Here is a 23,270-nt window from a genome sequence, read left to right on the forward strand (position 1 = left end):
GGCCTGCTGTCATGCCGGGCCGGGCGGGGCCGCCCGGCCCGTTTTACACCCCCGTATGATACACCAACCATTTAAAATTTTCTAAAATGTTAAAAAATGACCGTAATCCGAGTCTAATCCCATATTGCAATTCGCTCCCCACAACGATTCGTAATCCGAGTCTAATTCCTCTTTACTCTTTCGTATATATATACTCTTTATTACCTCCTCTCTTCGTCCTTGCGAGCGATCATCTCCAACTCTCTCTCTCTCCTCTAAGGTTTCGCGCTCTTCTAGAATTTCGATTCGATTCTCCATGGCGGAAGCCGAAGCTCCCATGGTGGCGACCGAAGCGAAGGCGAAGGTGGAGGTGGAGGAGGTGGCGGAGGTGAAGGAGAAGGGGCCTGGCCATTACCAGATCGAGCACCCCTACCTGTGCATCGGCGAGCCTAGGGTTGAGTACGTCCCCTCCTCCCCCACACCCTCCTCCACCGTCGTCGTCGAGATCACGTGGAGGAGGGCGACGCAGTGCGTCACCACCATCAACGGCACCTCCACCCTCGACCGCCGCGGCCCCGTCGAAACCCTAGGCTCCTCCTCCTCCTCCTTCGACGTCCCCGCGCTCCTCGCGGCCTCGCCCGACTTCCACGGGGTGACGAACTCCGCGGGGGACGCGTGGTTCGACGTGTTCGCCTCCTTCCCCGCCGCCGCCCACCTCTCCCCCTTCCTCCCCGGCTCCCTCTTCGACGCCCTCTCCTTCCACCTCGACAAGGCCATCGCCGAGCGACCGCCCCCGCACCTCTCCGACGCCGTCCTCTACAAGCAGGAGCTCACCATCCTCGACANGCTCCACCTTCCTCTCCCGCAGCTTCTCCCTCGGCCCCTCCTTCCCACAAGGCCATCGCCGAGCGACCGCCCCCGCACCTCTCCGACGCCGTCCTCTACAAGCAGGAGCTCACCATCCTCGACACGCACATCCACGACGACCGGCTCGTCGCCATCCGCGATCTCCTCGGCGAGATCGGCGCGGCGACGCGGCTCGCCGGCGCCAGGTGCGGCGCGTGCCACACGCTGCACCGCAGGGAGTTGGACTTCCTGAGGTTGCCCTGCTCCCACGCCTTCCACACCCACTGCATCTTCAAAGAGTTCCGGAGCGACATCCGATGCCCCACCTGTCGCTGGAGATATCGCTAGAACGATGCTTGAATTTCTCTTCTTATTAGTAAGCATAAGCCTGCCGCACCCTGGTTCTTCGTTTTAGGGTTTTGGTTGGAGATGGCCCAATTTTTCTCGAATTCTAAAAACAAAGTTAAAGTTTAGATTATGCATAATCTTATTAAGATTATTTCTGATTTTATTAACATTGCATTCCTACTTGTATTAGCATTTAGTGATTATCATCATAAATATTATATGTTTTATTTCATTAATTTGGTGCGACAGAGAAATATATTTTGTAGAGAACTTTGATTGTACTAGAAATCTCTGTTCTGTTTTCGTCTGTGGAGGTAGACCAGTGGCCGATTTTCTTATATTTTCGTGTCCGACGAATTAAAACCGTTTTACTTTTTTCATAACAAATTGGTATGAGAACAAATCTAGTATTCAGCGTAAGTCGTGAATTTCTAACACATATATATATATATATATATATATATATATATATATATATATATATATATATATATATATATATTTGCTTGCATGAGGGATATAAGTTTTGGTGTTTGAATTGAAGGTAATTAATGACTTGTTCATGTTCTTTGATTCTTTTGTCACTCTCTATTGTCTCTGCGTTGCTTTCTATCTGATGTAAGTTTTTAGTGTGGTGATGGTTGATTGTTTAATTTAATGTTGAAATTATGGGGCTCAGACAAATTTCTCCGGTGAGTGTTGGACATGATTTGCAACGAATTAATGTTCGATGTATGAAAGTCGGGTTTTACTTTGTTGGTTTTTTGCGGCGTTTGATGATGCCCCCCTTGTGTTGCCGTCGTGATCGTCGCTTAAAATGTGTTAGCTTTATACTACATGTTATAATCGTCGTCGACGACGACGATCTACATCTACGGGGGCAGGTTTGAGTTGGCAGAGAACTTGGAAACCACTCTAGCTTTACTCACCATTGTTGATTGCAATTGTATCATTTGTGCAGACAAAAGATTACGACGAGTCAAACAATAAAAATAATAGTTTACTGTCGAAAACGACTTCACCTCTTTTCACTTTCACCCAAACAAACAATGCATCGACGCCAATATCCACAACGGGAAAGAAAATCGAAGAAAGAGGATAAGTATATACAAGCAAGCATTATAATTGACACGACAATATTCACCAATAAACTCGTAAAAAAAATTCTCGGAAAATGATTTTTCAAGAACTAATTAAACACCCAAAAGAGAGCTAACGAAAATCTTTCACATCAGCCTAATTAAATGGTTGCAGAACTCTTTAGGTGAGCAAAGTGTTTTCTACTGTTAATCATCATAGAAAAGTTTGAGAATAAGCTAAATAAGCTGTATTTGAAGGGCGTGCATAAAATTCTACAAAGCTCTGTAGAGGAGAATCTCTAATAAAGGTGCACGCAAAGTATGAGACATTTGCTTTCTCACTTGCTGGGACAAAGAGTAATGCTAATTGTGCACAGGAAGATAATTAATTGTTCTTTTAAATAGTAGAGAGATAAGAGGACCGTGAGAGAGAGAGAGAGAGAGAGAGAGAGCACCCAAAGATGATTGTGTTTTAAGTAATAGAGAGAGAAAGAGAGGAGCTGCTCTTGTTTTGTTTTATTTGGGTAGAGTGGTCTTCCAAAGGTAACATTTTCTTGTGTTTAAGGTGTTAGGCAGTNACGTGTGGATTTTTTATTGTTGAGAATGCGTTATCACTCCTTAACTTTGTTATGTTGAAATTGGCCCGAACATTATTTTTTTAAGCTAAATCTTTGAAATCATTCCTAAACCGCTGTCTCAATTATCCCTGTATAATACTTATGTTGATTATTTATACACGAAAGATATTGAGAAAAAGGCTAAATTGCTTTTTTTTTTGGCTCATTAATAGCAACTTTTAACTTTTATATATCTTGATTTTAAATATTCATTTTATAACTTTAATTACTTGTTAGCTAAAAACCGCAGTTTTCGTTTAAAATTAATAACTAGTAGTTAAAAAACTGTTTATTTTGATACAATTTAATTCAATTGATTAAAATATTCAGAACAAAATATATGAAAACTCGGATATTGCCCATTAAAAAAAGAAAAAAAGAACCTTTGTAACTCTTTTCTTTTTTTTTTTGAGAAATAGGTAGCAAGCTACCTGCTTCATTCATTAAGTCAAATGAACTGAGCATACAGATTGGAAGCAGCTTAGGCCTCCGAGGAGCCGGCAAAAGGAGAAAATTAAAATAAAAGCAAAAAGGAAGAGAAAAGAAGGTCAAAGTCATGTTCTTAAGTAAAACAAGCTTAATTAAAATCTAAATATAACTTTGATTCTTGTATTAACTTGTTAATTAATCTAATTAATATATTTAAGTCATTATTTATTACTGAAATGATTAAGTAATTAATTAATTTATTATTTATAGTTAATTAGTTTATAAGAATTAATTATTTAATGTGTTTATCTAATAACTAACGTTTATATTGGTCAACTAGTTAATATTGTGGCAATTATATTAATTTCTTAACAAATCATCTAATTAATTAAATAATTTACAAATTAATTAAAAAATTAAGTTATATTTTATAATTAATTAATATTTTTTAAATTATCTTATACAATATTCATAGATAATAATTTTTTATTTTATTAAATTAAATAAAATTATTTTTAATTAATACTTTAATATTAATTAATTAGATAAAATATTATAACTTTAAAATTATAATTACTTTTATTCTTGCTATTACAATCTAACTATCCAAACATTATTTACCTTATTTTCAAAAACAATCCAATTTTCATTCAAACGAAAAATTAGTCTTGCTACTACTTATTTTCGAAATTGTATCGATCTCAGGAATAAGCAATTTCTGCTTATTCTTGATCCAAACGATTTAGAGATTCAGTAATTTTAGTTCTTATATTCAATACTTTTATTTATATTTGAACTCAAAATATTTTGATACGGTCGAGGCGTGAACTTAATTTAAAGAAGAGGAAACTAAATAAGACTGCAAGTCTAACGAAACTCTAACTCAGGATACTATGCTTCGATATTATATTAAATTATGTAAAACAATCGAAAATTTAAAAAGTTTAAGTTATCATATAACAATGTTTTTAATATCATATCCATATTTATATTTAACATGTTTGTATGTATTATCGATTGTTCTTAGCAAAAATGGCAAAGGGCTTAGTGGTTGGTATCCGAGATCTCAAGTTCGAATCCTTATTTGAATCCTTGTTGATTCAAATTTCCAACTAAGTTTATTTTTAAAAAAATAAACGAAGCGGATAGCATACTATCTTTCTCTCTCAAAAAAATATATTTATGTGTGCGTGTTTTATTTTTTGAATAAAAATTTAAATACCAGATGTCCCAATTTTCAAACATAATTACTTTACATTTCTAGCTAAATTTATTTCTGAAATAAATAGAAAATAAAAAAAAAAGGAGAATACTTAGCTTCTTCTACTTCAAATTTTCGGATTGAGGTGTTTGAGTTCTTTTGAAATCAAGTGCTTTTAGTNGAAGGCTTAGCTGCTAGGTGTGGCAATTTGCAGTAGATCTCGTAAACTTTGTAGATCTTTAATTTAAAGTATTAAAAAGCTGTAGTAAATGGAATGCTAATTTTCGAGTGTTTTAACTGTTAAAAATTGCCGACCATACCTTATGAACGATCAAATTGCCATATTTTCTTAAGCTTATCCAACTTAAAAACTATCTTTTAAGATAAGTGATAAATCTATTTCTAGTTATTGAAACTAGAATTTAACTTCCTAGAGTAGTAAGTAAAAATTCTGTAGTAAGCTAAAACTGGCAAGTAAAATACGGGCGAACTACCTGAAATAATACTAAAGCTTTTTAATGCTTTAAATAAAAGATGTTCAAAGTTTAAGATATCTAATATAAATTGCCTCACCTAGCAGTTAAGCCTTCGAGGTAGTAGCTTTTGTTGAATACTCATGCTTCCCGGGTTATGAGTATTATCATAACATCGGGATGATATATATATATATATATATATATATATATATATACTCAACCTGACCCGATGATAATCATCGTTTTAGGGTAACAACGATAGTCAAAAAATCGGAAACCTAGTTGAGAAAAGTAATAAAGTTTGGTAACCTAATTTATGATATTGGGTCACCTCTGGTGAGTTGGGATCCCCCTGGTGAGTTGAAATTGACTGATTATAATAGAACTGGAATGTTAAAAAGTAGGTTCTCAATTTTTGAACTATCGTTTTTCTCGCAAAATGATAATTATCATAAGGATTATCGTGTCATCGGGACGATTATATATATATATATATATATATATACATATACATATATATATATATACATGTATATGTATATATATACATGTATATGTATATATATATATATATATGTATATGTATATACATGTCTTTAATGAATTTCATACTTGGTAAAACTTAGCCGATTCGTTAGAAAATTTAAAAAAATAAAATGACGGGTTGGAAAGTTAAACGGTCTAAACTCAATCGGTTGCTATAAAACTGAAATTTTAAATTAACGAAGCGAATAAAAATAAGAATGTCTAAATCTATCATATAAAATATGCTAAGGGTGTTGATGTTTAAGTCATTTCATTAACCGTATTTAAAGTTTCAGTTTATGATAACTAACTAAGTCTAGTTTGTTTAACTTTTTAATTTGTCATTTTATTTATAAAATTTCTAACCTATTGACTAAGTTTTTATCAGGTATATATCAATTCCGTTTAAGTCATACAAAGTGGGGTTTTTCTTTATTTATTTATTCTTCTATTTTCCCTACTCTTGTTTTTATTTCATTAAATAGATCTGTTTTAAAATGAAGAGGACGTTTGATTGAGGGGTTTATGGGGCACACGACATTTTATTACTTTATTTTTTTTATTATCAGGTTGGTTTATCTTTTTTTAAACCGGTAAGATTTTATCTAAGGAATTGGGAAAACAAAAAAAAAAAAAAGACAAACCCCAAAAATCTAAATTTCCCGACAAATTAAGGAACTCTTTCTCGGTTTAAACAAAAAGTTCTTTTTTAAAGAAATACCTTTTGAGGAAAAATTATAAGGTAAGTAAACTAAGATTCTTTTTGATCGAAAAACTTAAAAAAAAAGTTTAAAATATTTTTTGATCACAGAAAGAAAAGGATTTTTCTAAGTTTTTTGCTTTTTGTGATCAAAAAACAGTTTAAACCTAAAAAAAAATTTTTTTCGATCAAAAAGAATCTTGGTTTACCTATTTTTTTTTGAATTTTGATCCAAAAGGTATTTTTTTTTGGAAAAAGTGTTTTTTAAAATAAGGTATGAAAAGGGATCTTGGTTTGTTGAAGATTAACGTTATTATACAAATAGTTTAAATAAGTAACATAATTAACAATTATACAAATCAAAACAAAAGATTTTCTAACTAAATTTAATAATTAAATGATTTAAGTAGTTAGGAAACTACTCTATCATCGAAAACAACTTATGAGTACGAGGGCGATCGTACTCATAATAGTATAGTAGCCGAACTCTCTCTCTCTCTCTCTCTCTCTATATATATATATATATATAGAGAGAGAGAGAGAGAGAGAGAGTTTTGCTATAATACTATCGGTAGTAAACGGAGCCGTTTACTACCGATTTGTTTTCGATGATAGAGCTTCCAAATTGATGATCGGCACCGTTAAATATGATCTAAACTATTTAAACTATCTAAAAATCAAACTTTACACATTTTCAATATTATTCTCTTGTCCATCAAGTGAACAGAAAAATGAATGGCTGAAAATGAATATCCTTCAAAAAGTGATGATACAATTTTTTATATTTGAGATCTAAAGTCTATATCTTATTTTTAATAGTTTAAAGAATTTTTTAATAAAAATTTAGTTGATTTGAACTCTTCTATACCGTTAAACGAGCAAATGCACCATATCGACCATTAAAATTATATATTTTGTGACATTTTGATCGTTCAGTTAGTGATGCCAAAAAATCATGAAATTTGATTTCTATATAATTTAAATAGTCTAGATCATATTCAACGGTATCAATCGTCGATTTGGAAGCTCTATCATCGAAAATAAATTGATAGTAAACCGAGCAGTTTACTACCGATAGTATTCTAGCAAAACTCTATATATATATATATATAGAACTAGGCTAGAATACTATCAATAGCACCAAGCTATTAGTGCTATTGATTTTTTAGCTCTTGGATTGAGAAATGGATGGTTAGGATGATGTGGGCCCCCTAGGGTTGAGTGAGTGGTTAGTTAAATAGTATAATCTAATAGGTAAAAATAATCAAAGGATTAAATCTAATTGTGGAAAACTCGATAGCATCAAATCCTTGATGCTATCGATAGTACCCAGTCGGACTATATATATATATATATATATAGAGAGAGAGAGAGAGAGAGAGAGAGAGAGAGAGTCCAGCTACTATGCTATTAATAGCACGAAGCACTTGGTGCTACCAAGTTTTCCGCCGTTCGATATACCCTTTTGATCATTTTCACCCGTTAGATCATACTATTAAACCAACATCACTCAACCCTAGGGGGCCCACATCACCTACGCAGATCTCTTAATCAATGGCCAAAAACTTGGTGCCGATGATTGGTGCTATTAATAGCTAGTGCCTTGTTATATATAGTATACTAATTATATATATATAATTATATATATTATATATTATATATATATATATATATATAATATAGTTGTACTATTATAATCTCAAAGACTACTATGAAGGTGGTATACTTAATTTTAGAGTATACTTAGTATGACTTTTAGAAGTTATTCCCCTATGGTGCTAATCTAGGTTTTTAGCCATTGGATCTACTCATGATGAACTAATAGTCCTTGGATCAAACCTATTCCACCTACACCACTATCATCATCTCAATCTCACATCTCTTCATCCAATGGCTAAAAACTCAAATGCACCCCCTCCATGGTGCTTTTGAGAGAATTCTAGCTCAACTCTATATATATATATATTAAAAGGTTAATAAATTGCACCATTAATTCGTCGCCAATTTTTACTAGCCAGGTTTTCAAATTGCAGCATATATAAGAATGGACGCCGGAGAGGGGGGGATGGCTAGCCGAGATCAAGAGCATCGAATTTCTATTCCTGATCATAATAATAATGCTGGTGGATCTGGTGTCAGTGTCGGCCCCGGATTCATTAATGAGGAGTACCTGAGTAGTCTTCCTAGCGATCCACCGGATGCGGACGAGGAGTGGATTAGAGAGATGGAGGACAAAATTGATCGTGCATTCAAAGATTCGACATTACTACCGGCCTGGTATTTTAAGAAAGAAACAAAACCTAAGATTTGCAAGCTGCCGCTGCGTGACAGGATCTCTCAGCCAGGGTCGGAGACAGAAGGGGGGCTTTCTCAGCCAAGCGTGGTGGGAATAGGGCCATTTCATCATCAGCTCCATCGGCAGGATAAGATAAGTATTTCCGACAAGGAAAAATTTTTGATTGTGGGCCTCATGAATTCTTTGTGTGGTCTCGACTTGGCGAGCTGCCTTGTAAAGATAAAAAATCAAGTAGCAAATGCTCGCAACAGCTACAAGTTAGATGTATCTGATCAAAGCTCCAGTTTTAAAGATGACAAAAGTTTCGCAGAGATGCTGCTGCTTGATAGCTACTTCATCTTGTTTATGTTGACCATTAAGTTACGTAAAGGACTGGCACGTTACACATTGACGCCGCCAACACCTAATAAGTTTACAGACCCGCTTGCGTTGTCTCAAGACGACCCGTCTAAATTTCTCGACATCATATTCAACAAAGATGAGATCGCACTTGATCTACTGATCTTTGATAACCAAGTCCCTTTCTTTGTGATCGAGGAGCTATTTAAGGAGCTCGAGTTGGAGAAGCCCCTCCATGAGTGCGCCCTCGAGTTCTTCGAGACAATCCATCCGAGGTCCGCCCGACATTGCATGGACAAGAGTATTAGTCCTCCCGAATTCCTACATCTACTCGATCTTTTCCACTGGTCTCGGGTCCCACAGAACAAGTACAGCTTGCCTGATCAACGGCAAGATTCTATGTACTGGGGACGCGACACTCCGAATGCGAGGGAACTTACAGAATCCGCAACAATGTTTGAAAAGAAGACGAACGGCAGCTCACTAGATTTCACATTTCGGAGACATTGGTTTAGATGCATTATTGGGGTGTTCGACATCCCAGAGCTACACATCTGCAACTATAGCAGCCTCATCTTCCATAACCTCATCACCTTCGAGATACAATCCTCAAGCCGGGGCCGCTGCACCATGGCCTTTTCTGCACTTATGCGCAACTTGCTGCAAAGAGAGGAAGATGTGAAGCTGCTTCGGCAAAGAGGCATTTTGGCGAGCTCGTCCATGGCCGACAGACAACTCATTGATCTCTTTGCGCGCTTGAGCAGATTGACTGAAAACCATCAAATGCCAAATGATCTGTTTAACATATGCCAGCAGGTCCGTTCTCACCACGACAACCCAGTGAATCAGTTCTGCGGCAGCATCATTATCCGATACTTCCCCAGCCCACTGGTCACTCTTACCGTTTTTGGTGCAATCTTGCTTTTTATTCCCACCCTCTTGCAGACCATATATGCTATGCTATGATCAGTTACTACCATGGTTGAATGCTCTACATGTTTTTTTTGAGAATTAAAAAAATGCTCTACATGTTATTATCTACAATGATAATAATTTGCTGAAATAAAATATGTATTGTACTACCAAATCGGCTGTTGTTATATTAATTTACATGTAACATTCCCTGTACGTTGCTACCTAGTTTGGTGTTCTTGCTTGTTATTAATGCAAGGGAGCTTTTTACGTGTGTGTATATATATATATATGAATTTTCTTCACACAAGTGATTCTGGAGTACTCGAAGAGTATATTTAATTTGCATGCACCATCAAATAATATATTTCAAATTTCTTTATTCTACGATGAAAAGAGCAAAAATAGACATAATTTCTTTATTCGAAGTTATCTTTAATGCTAATGATCTCTCTTAGCCCATGACATCAAGTTTCTCTTATTAAGCTGCTCCTAAGCTGGAAAACAACAAAAAGCCAAAAATAAAAACAAAAATAAGTAAATAAAATAAACGCAACTAGCTAGTGACTCAATATAATTAAAATATAATATAACCATTTCATTTTTCTGCACCATTACCAAACATCAAATTTCCCTCTCTCTCTCTCTCTCTCTCTCTCTCTCTCTCTCTCTAAGAAAAAATGCCTTTTGTGTTCATCAAGTAATAATCGCCTAAAATTGCGACTTAGTCCCTACAGCAACAACATATTGCAATTCGCTCCATACAACGATTCGAACGTCCTAATCCGAGTCTAATTCCTCTCTATATATACTCTTTAGGAATAATTTCATAGATGCCCTTCTAGAAACTATTAATTTTATCAATACCCTTCTAAAATTGATAATATCACAAATACCCTCCAATATGTTAAAAATTATCATAAATACCCTTCATTAGTTAAAATCCGTTAAGACATGAATGAAACGAAGTTAAATTTTCAAAATACCATTTTTACTCTTTATCTCTTATTAATAGTAGAAATACTAAGAGGTATTTCAAGATATTTTTTGTAAATTTAAATTTAAGTATTTAATATATATATATATTAAATTAAATTATTAATATATATTAATTATTAAAAAAATATAAAAATTATATTTTATATATAGTATGTTTTTATCTGATTTTGATTTTGTTTTTTGGTTTCGGATCTCGGTTCAGCTTCAGTTTAAATATAGACCAAACGTATAATTGAATTTAAATATGGATAATTCTTGAACATTTTTTTTCATTTAAATTTTTATATATAATTATTTATTCGATAAAATATAAATAGAGCCACTAGATTTGATAAAATTATCAAAAAATTAAAAAATTCTCATTTTTTTATACACCGAAATTAGTTAATTTTTTAAAAAATAAAAGTTAATGGCACATGACCTAAAAAAATGAAAATTGAGGGAGCTGTTTCAAAATGGCATATAGTTGAGGGGGTCTCCATACATTTTTAATTAAGAGAAACTTAAGGATAAATAAGTCATTTTGAAATTTAACTCAGCTTTAACCATTTAATAACTATGATAAAGCTAACATAACTAACAGTAGGGATATTGATGATAATTTTCTGTATTTACAGGAATATAGGTGATATTTTAAACTTTATAAGGGTATCTGTGATATTTAAGACTTTGGAAGGGGTATCCATGAAATTGCCCCTACTCTTTATACCTTCTCTCTTCGTCCTCGCGAGCGCGATTATCTCCAACTCTCTCTCTCTCCTCTAGGGATTCGATCCACTTCTTCTCTCCTCTAGGGTTTCGACTCCTCTAGAGTTTCGATCCGATCCTTCTCCATGGCCGAAGCCGAAGCGACGGCGGAGGAGTTGAAGGAGAGGGGGCCTCGCCATTACCAGCAAGACTAGGGTTGGGTACGTCCCCACCCCCACACCCTCCTCCTCCTCCACCGTTGTCATCGAGAGGGTTCGCCAGTACGTCACGACGATCAACGGCACTTCCACCCTCGACCGTCGCGGCCCCGTCGAAACCCTAGGCTCCTCCTCCTCCTGCGACGCCGCCGCGCTCCTCGCGGCCTCGCGCGCCTCCGACTATATGACGAGCTCCGCGGGGGACGCGTGGTTCGACGTCGTCGCCTCCTTCCCCGCCGCCGCCCACCTCGCCCCCTTCCTCCCCGGCTCCCTCCTCGACGCCCTCTCCTTCGACCTCGACGAGGCCATCGCCAAGCTACCGCCACCGCACCTCCCCGACACCGTCCTCTACAAGCAGGAGCTCACCATCCTCGACACGCACATCCACGACGACCGGCTCCTCGCCATCCGCGATCTCCTCGACGAGATCGGCGCGGCGACGCGGCTCGCCGGCGCCAGGTGCGACGCGTGCCACACGCTGCACCGCAGAGAGTTGGATTTCCTGAGGCTGCCCTGCTCCCACGCCTTCCACAACCACTGCATCTTCGAAGCGTTCCGGAGCGACACCCGATGCCCCACCTGTCGCCGGAGATTTCGCCGGAACGATGCTTGAATTTCTCTTCTTATTTGTAAGCACAAGTCTCCCCCCTGGTCCTCCTTTTTTTTTTGGGGGGTTTTAATTGGAGATGACCCAATTTTTCTCGAATTCTGGAACCAAAACATAAGGTTTTTTTAATTCTATAAAGTTAAGTTTTGATTATGCATAATCTTATTAAGATTATTTTTAATTTTTTTTTTTTTTTTTAAGAGAAGATAATACGCTATCTGCTTCATTCATTGAATGTATGGACTAGGCTACAAGGGTAAGGCAACCAAGGCCCCGAGAAAGAAACAGAAAAGACACGAAAGCAAAGCGCATTCAAAAAAAAAAAAAAAAAAAAAAAAAAAAAAAAAAAAAAAAAACAGTTTCACCTAAGTACGGATGTGAGTATCCCAGGATTTCTAGTTTTATTAACATTGCATTTCTACTTGTATTAGCATGTATTGACTATCATAAATATTATATTTTATTTTATTAATTTGGTGGGGTAGGAATTTATAGGAGAAATAAATTTTGCACAGCACTTTGATTGTACTAGAAATCTCTATTCTGTTTTCCTGCATGGATGTAGATTTTTTTATATTTTTGTGCCCGACGAATTAAAACTTTTTTACTTTTTTCATAACAAATTGGTATGATAACAAATCTGGTATTTAGTGTAAATCGCGAATTTCTAACGCATAGATATTTGCTTGCATGAGGGATGTAAGTTTCGGTGTTTGAATTGAAGGTAAGTAATGACTTCTTCTTGTTCTTTGAATCTTTATCACTCACTACTGTTTCTGCATTGCTTTTTATCTAGTAAAGTTGTTAGTGTGGTGATGGTTGATTGTTTAATTCAATGTTGAAATTATGGAACTCGACGAATTTCTCCGGTGAGTGTTGGATATAATTTGCAACAAATTAATGTTCGATGTATGAATGTCGGGTTTTGCTTTGTTGGTTTTTGCGGAGCTTGACGATGCCCCCTGTGTTGCCGTCGTGATCGTCGCTTTAAATGTGTTAGCTTTGTACATGTTATAAGTGATCAGGACGACGGCGACGACGACGATCTACATGGGCAGGTTTGGGTTGGCAGAGAACCTGGAAACCACTCTAGCTTTACTCGCCATTGTTGATTGCAATTAGCACGCTACCCGCTTCGTTTATTTTATTTAGAAATAAACTTAGCTGAAAATGTGAATCAATTAGGATTCGAACTTGGGTCTCGGGTACCAACCATCAAGCCCTTTGCCACTTGCTCTAGGGACGGTAGGTTTTACTCGCCATTGTTGATCGCCATTGTTGATTGCAATTGTATCATTTGTACAGACAAAAGATTACATATTTGGACTAGAATTTACCCGTTCAAAGAGATTTGGACAAGAATATTTTAATTTCACTTTCAGTTTGGATGAAATTTGCTTACAATTTTGCAGATCTTGGTCTCAAAGAGAGCACTGAAAACAACAAACAAGGGTTACAAAGCCCCATGCCCTCTTTCTTTGTCCCTTCAACACATTTTATGTTAGGGCTGTAGTGTGGAAAATGATTGATTAGGGGTTTCAAATTTGTGATTTTGGGTCATTTACTAAGTGAGTTGGTATTTGTTGTCTAACATCTTGAGTATTATTACACATTGTATTATTCTTTTTCTCATCTTTTTTCCATCATAATTGACTTCGGCCAAAGGCAAGTCCAGAGTTGTTATTACTATTTTGAATAACTTGAGATTCAACTATATCTTTATTATGACGAATTAAACAACAAAAATAATAGTTTACTGTCGAAAATGATTTCACCTCTTTTCACTTTCACCTAAACAAACAGTACATCGACGCCAATATCGACAACAAAAAAAAAATCAAAGAAAAAGGACAAGTATATATACAAGCAAGCATTATAATTGACATGACAATATTCACTAATAGAAATAAAACGAAGCAGGTAGCGTGCTATCTATTTCTCAAAAAAAAAAAAAAAATCACCAATAAACTCATAAAAAAAAATTCTTGAAAAATGATTTTTCAAGAACTAATCAAACACCCAAAAGAGAACTAACAAAAAACCTTTCACATCAGCCTAGTTAAATTAATTGTTGCAAAACTCCTTAGGTGAGCAAAGTGTTTTCTACTGTTAACCATCATAGAAAAATTTGAGAATAAGCTAAATGAGCTGTATTTGAAGGGCATGCATAAAATTCTACCAAGCTCTGTAGAGGAGAATCTCTATGGTGCACGCAAAGTATGAGACATTTGCTTTCTCACTTGCTGGGACAAAGAGCAATGCCAATTGTGCGCAGGAAGATAATTTTTCTTTTATTAAATAGTAGAGAGATAGAGCATGCACCCAAAGGCCAAAGAAAATTGTTTTTTTTAATATGAGTGAGATAGAGAGAGAGAGAGAGAGAGAGAGGAGCTGCTCTTATTTTATTTGGGTGGAGTGGTCTTTCAGGAGTACAATCGTCGTTACGGTGGCTCGAGATGGAAATGTATTCTTAGGAACAAGTTATCGGTAAATTATGTTTGTTGTTGTTGATGCTAATACTAATTGGTCATTGTGTATAGGCCACAACATATATTTTGAGTTCATAGAAATTTTGTCATTGAAAGTTTTACTTTGATTTCAATTTCGTCTGTGGACGTAGACAGGTGCCCGTTTTGGTTTTTTATATTTTTGCGCCCGATAAATTAAATCTTTTCTACTTTTGTTATAATAAATTGGTATGAGAACAAATTTGATATTCAGTGTGAGTCACGAATTTCTAACACGTACACACATATATATAAATTATGCTTTATACTATTAATAGCAGCAAGCGCATGCTGCTATTCAGTTTGGTGCTATCGAGTTTTCGACTGTTGGATGAAAGGATGTGCAATTAGGATGATAGTGGTATTCTAAGGTTGAGTAGATGGTTGATTAAATAGTATAATCTCAAGGATAAAAATAATCAAATAGTAGAGCTAACGATAGAAAACTCAATAGTACCAAGAGTTTGGTACTATCGATAATATGATAGTCAAACTCTCTCTCTCTCTCTCTCTCTCTCTATATATATATATATATATATGGGGGATATAAGTTTTGGTGTTCGAATTGAAGCTAATTTATGACTTGTTCTTGTTTTTTGATTCTTTGTCACTCTCAATTGTTTCTGCATTGCTTTTTATCTACTAAAGTTGTTAGTGTGGTGATGGTTGATTGCTTAGTTTAACGTATGCGATTTCATTGAGTAATGTGGAAATTATGGGCCTGGACAAAATTCTCTGCTAAAAATTTATTAGTGTTGGATATGATTTGCAACGAATTAATGTTCGATGTATGAACATCGGGTACGTCGGTTTTACTTTGTTGGTTTTTGTGGAGCTTGATGATGCCCCCTGTGTTACTGTCGTGATCGTCCCTTGAAATGTGATAGCTTTGTACATGTTATAACTTCAAAGAGATTTGGATAAGAATTGTAATTTCACTTTCAGTTTGGATGAGATTTGCTTAGAATTTTGCAGATCTTGGTCTCAAAAAGAGCACTGAAAACAACAAACAAGGGTTATAAAGCCCCATGCCCTCTTTCTTTGTCCCTTCAACACATTTTCTCTAAGGGCTGTACTGTGGAAGATGATTGATTAGGGGTTTTAAATTTGTGATTTTTGGTCACTTACTAAGTGAGGTGGTATTTGTTGTCTAACATTTGAGTACTATTACCCATTGTACTATTCTATTATTCTTTTCTTCATCTTTTTTCATCATAATTAATTCGGCCAAAGGCGAGCTGAGAGTTGTTACACTATTTTGGATAACTCGAGATTCAGTTACATCTTTATTACGACGAGTCAAACAATAAAAATAATAGCTTACTGTCAAAAGCGACTTCACCTCTTTTCACTCTCACCCAAACAAACAGTGCATCGACGTCAATATCAACAACAGAAAGAAAATCAAAGAAAGAGGATAAGTATATACAAGCAAGCATTATACTTGACATGACAATATTCACCAATAAACTCAGAAAAAAAAATATTCTTGGAAAATGATTTTTCAAGAACTAATTAAACACCCAAAAGAGAACTAACAAAAAAACCTTTCACATCAGCCTAATTAAATTAATTGTTGCAAAACTCGTTAGGTGAGCAAAGTGTTTTCTACTGTAAATCATCATAGAAAAGTTTGAGAACAAGCCAAATTAGCTGTATTCGAAGGGTAAGCATAAAATTCTACCAAGCTCTGTAGAGGAGAATCTCTACGGTGCACGCAAAGTATGAGACATTTGCTTTCTCACTTGCTGGGACAAAGAGCAATGCTAATTGTGCACAGGAAGATAGTTTTTCTTTTAAATAGTAGAGAGATAGAGGACAGAGAGAGAGAGCACCCAAAGATGATTGTGTTTTAAGTAATAGAGAGAGAAAGAGAGGAGCTGCTCTTGTTTTGTTTTATTTGGGTAGAGTGGTCTTCCAAAGGTAACATTTTCTTGTGTTTAAGGTGTTAGGCAGTGTTTGATTCGCGTACAAAAAAAAATATATATGTTTTTCTAAAAAAAAATTTAAAAAATGTAAAAAAAAAAAAAAAAAAAAAAGGGGAAACTTTAAATACACCTGTGGTTTCGTACTTTCTTACTATAGTACCTGTGGTTTAACGTATATCAAGTTAGTACCTTCTGGTTTCGCACTTTCTCACTTTACTATCCTGTGGTTTCAAGTGTATCATGTTAGTATCATGTGGTTTCGCAATTTCTCACTTTAGTACTCTGTTGTTTAATATTCTAGCTCAACTCTCTCTCTCTCTCTATATATATATATAAAGTCTGGCTACTATACTCTTATGAGTATGATCTCCTTTGTACTCATAAATTGATTTTCGATGATAGAGCTTTCGAATATATAGAACTAGACTGAAATGCTATCAATAGCACCAAATTGTTGGTGCTATTAGTTTTCGGCTCTTGGACGAAGAAATGTACCGTTATAATGATATAAACCTGCTAGGGTTGAGTGAGTTGTTGGTTGAATAGTATAATCTAATGGGTGAAAATAGTCAAAGAATTAAATCTAATAGCGGAAAACTAGATAGCATCAAGTGCTTAGTGTTATCGATAGTATTCCAGCCGGAATATATATATATATATATATATATATATATATATATATATATTAAAAGGTTAATTGCACCATTAATTCATCACCAATTTTTAGTTGGTTTTCAAATTGCAGCATGCACATATAAGAATGGATGGATGCCGGAGAAGGTGGGGATGCATGGCTAGCCCAGAAGAGCATCTAATTTATATTGCCGATGCTGCTGCCAGCAGATCTGGATCTGGTGAAAGCGTCGGCACCAGATCCGATGAGGAGGAGGATGGTAGTCTTCCTAGCAAACCTCATGGGGATGAGGAGTGGATCAGAGAGGTGGAGAACAAAATGTGCCGCGCACTCTTGGATTCGATGTTGTGGCCCTTCCAGTCCCCAGATGAAAGAGAAACCACGATTTGCAAGTTTACGCTGGGTAAGGAGATCTCTCGGCCAAGGTTCGCGACGATCGGGGAGTTCTCTCAGCCCAGAGTGGTGACAATAGGGCCATTTCATCGGCAGGAGAGCACGAGTATTTCCGACGACCAGAAATGGGTGATTGTGTGCTTCATGAATTTATTGTGCGGTCTCGACTTGGCGCGCTGCCTCGTAAAGATGAAAGAGGAAGCAAAAAAAGCTCGCAACAGCTACTCCGATTTAGATATATCGCAAAGCTCCGGCCCTAAAGACTACACAAGTTTCACAGAGATGCTGCTCCTCGATAGCTACTTCATCTTGTTTATCCTGACCGTTAAGATACGCAAAAGACCGGCAGGTTATACACTGATGCCGCCAACACCTGATTCTGCAAACCCACTCAAGTTGTTTCGCGACGACGCGACTAAATTTCTCGACATCATATTCAACAAAGACGAGATCGCGCTCGATCTACTGATCCTTGATAACCAAATCCCCTTCTTCGTGATCGAGGAGCTATTTAAGGAGCTCAAGTTGGATAAGCCCCTCCTCGAGTACGCCCTCGAGTTCTTCGAGATGATCCATCCGAGGTCTGCCCGACATTTCATAGACGAGAATATTAGTCCTCCCAAATTCCTACATCTGCTCGATCTTTTCCACTGGTCTCGGGTCCCGCAGAACAAGTACATCGAACCAATTATTAGTTCGTCTTCTAAACAGCTAGATTCTATATACTGGGCACCCTATACTCCGAATGCGATGGAACTCAGAGAATCCGCAACAATGTTCGAAAAGAAGACGTCCGGCAGCAGCTCGCTAGATATCACATTTCGGAGGCGTTGGTTTAAACACATTATTGGGGTGCTCGACATCCCGGAGCTACACATCCGCGACTATAGCAGCTTCATCTTCCATAACCTCATCGCCTTCGAGATGCAATCTTCAAGCCGGGGCCGCTGCACCGTGGCCTTTTCTGCACTTATGCGCAACTTTCTGCAAAGAGAGGAAGATGTGAAGCTGCTTCGGCAGAGAGGCATCTTGGTGAGCTCGTCCATGACCGACAGACAACTCATCGATCTCTTCGCGCGCTTGAGCAGATTGACTGAAAACCATCAAATGCCGAGCGATCTGTTTAACATATGCCATCAGGTCCTATCTCACCACAACCACCCAGTGAATCAGTTCTGCGGCAGCGTCATTATCCGGTACTTCCCCAGCCCACTGGTGACTCTTTCTGTATCTGCCGCCGCCGTGCTTTTTGTTCTCAGCCTCTTGCAAACCATATATGCTATGATCAGTTACCACCACCTTGGGTGAATGCTCTACCTACACGTTGTATTACCTAGTATGATAGTACTGCATGCATATGTTACTGAAGTAAAACACGGATTGTATTTCCAAATTCCAATTGGGTTTGGGTGGGTATGTATTTACATCTAACTTCCTCTCCTCTGTAAGTTGCTGCCTAGTTTAATTGGTGTTCTTACTCGTTATTAATGCAATGATTTTTTATTTATATGAATTTTCTCACAATCTCTTATTCAATCTCCTAATTAAGCAAATGTCAAGAAAATGACGATGGAACATGTAATTAAATAGATTAATTGCAATCCCAAGTAAAACCCGTAAAACCCGTTGTTAAGAATAGTATTTCAGGGACGAAGCGAGAAATTAAGATTCGGAGGGGCCAAGATTTTAAATTTGATAGGAAAAAAAATTGGACCTTAGATAATAAGAAAACAAATTTGTGAGATTCACTAATCAGTTATTACTAGAAATAATAATGACAATATGTTCAAAGAGGAACAAGACTAAGAGTTGGAAAAAAAAAAAAAACCAAGAAATTTGAAAAAAAAAAAACACAAATTTATTAAAAAAATTAATTTGGCCCCGTAAAATTAAATTTTATAATATTTTAATTTTTATTACAAAGGACTTTTATATAATTTTAAAAAAGTTTGAGGGGTCATGACTACTGTGACCTCAATCGGCCCGCCCCTGGTATTTGAAGCACTTTTTTTTTTTTAAGAGAGATAGATAACATGATATTCGTTTTGTTTATTTTATTTAGAAATAAATTTAGCTAAAAATATGAATCAACTAGGATTCAAATTCGGGATCTCGAATACTAACCATCAAATCCTTGACCACTTACACTAGAAACGGTCGGTGTATTTGAAGCACTTAACAATACCAAATATAACCTATTAGATATCAAGCTGGTCAACAGATCAATGCAACTAGTGACTCAACATAATTAAAATCTAATATAACCATTTCATTTTCCGCAACATTAAGAAACATCAAATTTCTCTCTCTCAAAAAAAAAAAAAAAATCAAATGAAGAAAAAGATAAACTTTAGCCTACCTCCAGTTAGGGATGTCAATGGGTATGCATATCCAAAATATTATTCGAACCCGAATTCGAACGGGACGGGTTTGCCCGAGCTAAACGGGTATGAATTCAGTTATGAATATAGAAAGTAAAACCCGACGGATATGAATACGGATATGGATTTTGTATTTACCCGACCTGAACCCGAATAAATTATATATATACATACTTTATTTTTATTTATTTATATAAAATATAAAATATTTAATAATTTTTATCTCTTAGATCTTCATTCAACGGTATGGATATTTAAAACCCGCCGGGTCCGGATCCGGGATTGAATTTCGGATTTTTTGTCGGGTACGGATATAGCTATGGATTTTTAAAATCCGCCCGCTTCGAATTCGGAAACGAGTTTTAATTTGGTTTTCGGGTTCGGATTCGAATTTTTAAAAATCCAATCCAAACCCGACCCTGTTGACATCCCTACTTCCAGTTAAACTTTACTATTCGATAATTTTATTTTTATAAATAGCAAAGTGCAAACTTTTACATTACATATCATAAACTAATAAACATGTGATACTATTAACTAATTTACGTTTAGATACATCACCCATTTAAAATTTTCTAAACCGTTGAAGATGGCACCAAAATAAAGGAAAACTATTTTTTTTAAAAAAAAAAACTAAATATGAAGTTAATTAATAATAAAATAAAATGCTTTTTGTGTTCATCAAGTAATACTCGTCTAAAATTGCTACTTAGTCCCTACAGCAACAACATATTGCAATTCGCTCCCCACAACGATTCGAACGTTCTAATCCGAGTCTAATTCCTCTTTACTCTTTCCTATATATATATACTCTTTATTATTACCTCCTCTCTTCGTCCTCGCGAGCGCGATCATCTCCAACGCTCTCTCTCTCCTCTAGGGTTTCGCTTCTCTAGAATTTCGTTTCGATCCGCTTCTTCGCTCTTCTAGAATTTCGATTCGATTCTCCATGGCGGAAGCCGAAGCTCCCATGGTGGCGACCGAAGCGAAGGCGAAGGTGGAGGTGGAGGCGAAGGCGAAGGTGGAGGAGGTGGCGGAGGTGAAGGAGAAGGGGCCTGGCCATTACCAGATCGAGCACCCCTACCTGTGCATCGGCGAGCCTAGGGTTGAGTACGTCCCCTCCTCTCCCACACCCTCCTCCACCGTCGTAGTCGAGATCACGTGGAGGAGGGCGACGCAGTGCGTCACCACCATCAACGGCACCTCCACCCTCGACCGCCGCGGCCCCGTCGAAACCCTAGGCTCGTCCTCCTCCTCCTTCGACGTCCCCGCGCTCCTCGCGGCCTCGCCCGACTGCCACGGGGTGACGAACTCCGCGGGGGACGCGTGGTTCGACGTGTTCGCCTCCTTCCCCGCCGCCGCCCACCTCGCCCCCTTCCTCCCCGGCTCCCTCTTCGACGCCCTCTCCTTCCACCTCAACAAGGCCATCGCCGAGCGACCGCCCCCGCACCTCTCCGACGCCGTCCTCTACAAGCAGGAGCTCACCATCCTCGACACGCACATCCACGACGACCGGCTCGTCGCCATCCGCGATTTCCTCGGCGAGATCGGCGCGGCGACGCGGCTCGCCGGCGCCAGGTGCGGCGCGTGCCACACGCTGCACCGCAGGGAGTTGGACTTCCTGAGGTTGCCCTGCTCCCACGCCTTCCACACCCACTGCATCTTCAAAGAGTTCCGGAGCGACATCCGATGCCCCACCTGTCGCTGGAGATATCGCTAGAACGATGCTTGAATTTCTCNTGATTATTCTTCTCTTTAAGTTCGTAGCAAGATCGCTATAGAGGTCGCTGTCCACCCCGTAGCCTACAGCGAAAGTTTAGATTATGCATAATCTTATTAAGATTATTTCTGATTTTATTAACATTGCATTCCTACTTGTATTAGCATTTAGTGATTATCATCATAAATATTATATGTTTTATTTCATTAATTTGGTGCGAGTCGTGCAACAGAGAAATATATTTTGTAGAGAACTTTGATTGTACTAGAAATCTCTGTTCTGTTTTCGTCTGTGGAGGTAGACCAGTGGCCTATTTTCTTATATTTTTGCGTCCGACGGATTAAAATTTTTTTACTTTTTTTATAATAAATTGGCATGAGACCAAATCTGGTATTCGGTGTAAATCGCGAATTTCTAACACATATCGATATTTGGTTGCACGAGGGACATAAGTTTTGGTGTTTGAATTGAAGGTAATTAATGACTTGTTCTTGTGCTTTGATTCTTTTGTCACTCTCTATTGTTTCTGCGTTGCTTTTTACCTGGTGAAGTTGTTAGTGTGGTGATGGGTTGATTGTTTAGTTTACCATTGAAAATGAATTATTAGCATGGAGGGCTCTGTGCTAACCAAAGCATTCTAATCGCACTTGTTACAACGAGTGCACAAATAAAAACAAAAAATAAGCAATTGCAAAATAGACAAATCACAAGACAGTAAAAAAAATTGAACACAAGGATTTATATAGAAAATTTTTTTCATGAAAAAAATCATGAGCGAAGGAAGAGAGAACTTTACTGTGTAAAAAAGAGTATAATTTTTTTTGTAGAAATACAATATGCAGTATCGTCTCTAAAACAAAAAAAAAAAAAAGAGAAGGGAGTTTATTAACGGGTTTCTTCGTTATCAGATCTGATTTGTATCAGACTATGTCATTAGGCACAGCAATTCCTGTCAATGTGATAAAATTACTGTGAAACAACCGTTGTACTCTAAAAGCTTAAACTGTTAAAGAACGATGTTTAAATATCTTTATATTTAACACTCCCCCCCTCATGTCTAGACTCAAAACTTTTTAGTCGGCCCATGACGTGGGTTTGAATTCGAACTCAGAACCTCTTGCTCTGATACCATGTGAAACAACCGTTGTACTATAAAAGTTTAAGCTGTTAAAGAACGGTGTTTAAACATTTTTATATTTAATAATTACAGCTACAATTGCCATTGAGAAGCATATAACAACTGTTTTATAATATTTTACTTCAACAGTATTAATTATCAGTTCAAATATTTTTTTATTTTGAAAAAAAGAAAGAAAGATGCTCTCTCTCTTTGTAGAGGAGAATCTCTATGGTGCACGCAAAGTATGAAACATTTGCTCTCTCACTTGCTGGGACAAAGAGCAATGCTAATTGTGCACAGGAAGATAATTGTTCTTTTAATTTAAATAG

At 37.0% G+C, this 23,270-nt stretch overlaps 3 protein-coding genes across 8 annotated transcripts; all 3 read left to right on the forward strand.

Annotated features, from left to right (window-relative positions):
- LOC109726098 lies at positions 149-21,834 on the forward strand. 4 transcript variants are annotated; one of them, XM_020255542.1, is made up of 2 exons: positions 149-813; positions 21,587-21,834. In XM_020255542.1, the coding sequence occupies exons 1-2, from the start codon at positions 296-298 to the stop codon at positions 21,819-21,821; spliced, it is 753 nt and encodes a 250-aa protein (XP_020111131.1). In that variant the 5' UTR covers positions 149-295; the 3' UTR covers positions 21,822-21,834. The 4 variants fall into 4 exon arrangements, with proteins under 4 accessions (XP_020111131.1, XP_020111130.1, XP_020111129.1 ...); XM_020255541.1 differs by lacking the exon at positions 21,587-21,834 and adding an exon at positions 877-1,454 and having other exon boundaries at positions 152-751; XM_020255540.1 differs by having other exon boundaries at positions 186-319; positions 21,075-21,834.
- LOC109726097 (UPF0481 protein At3g47200-like) lies at positions 2,701-9,987 on the forward strand. Of its 2 annotated transcripts, none has more exons than XM_020255537.1 (2): positions 2,701-2,795; positions 8,219-9,987. In XM_020255537.1, exon 2 carries the CDS (start codon positions 8,245-8,247, stop codon positions 9,799-9,801), a length of 1,557 nt encoding a protein of 518 aa, XP_020111126.1. In that variant the 5' UTR covers positions 2,701-2,795; positions 8,219-8,244; the 3' UTR covers positions 9,802-9,987. The 2 variants fall into 2 exon arrangements, with proteins under 2 accessions (XP_020111126.1, XP_020111127.1); XM_020255538.1 differs by having other exon boundaries at positions 8,234-9,987.
- On the forward strand, positions 14,598-19,227 carry LOC109726096 (UPF0481 protein At3g47200-like). Of its 2 annotated transcripts, none has more exons than XM_020255535.1 (2): positions 14,598-14,745; positions 17,439-19,227. In XM_020255535.1, exon 2 carries the CDS (start codon positions 17,454-17,456, stop codon positions 19,026-19,028), a length of 1,575 nt encoding a protein of 524 aa, XP_020111124.1. In that variant the 5' UTR covers positions 14,598-14,745; positions 17,439-17,453; the 3' UTR covers positions 19,029-19,227. The 2 variants fall into 2 exon arrangements, with proteins under 2 accessions (XP_020111124.1, XP_020111125.1); XM_020255536.1 differs by lacking the exon at positions 14,598-14,745 and adding an exon at positions 16,396-16,688.

The sequence above is a fragment of the Ananas comosus genome, linkage group 20 (assembly GCF_001540865.1).
Source record: "Ananas comosus cultivar F153 linkage group 20, ASM154086v1, whole genome shotgun sequence".
NCBI lineage: Eukaryota > Viridiplantae > Streptophyta > Magnoliopsida > Poales > Bromeliaceae > Ananas > Ananas comosus.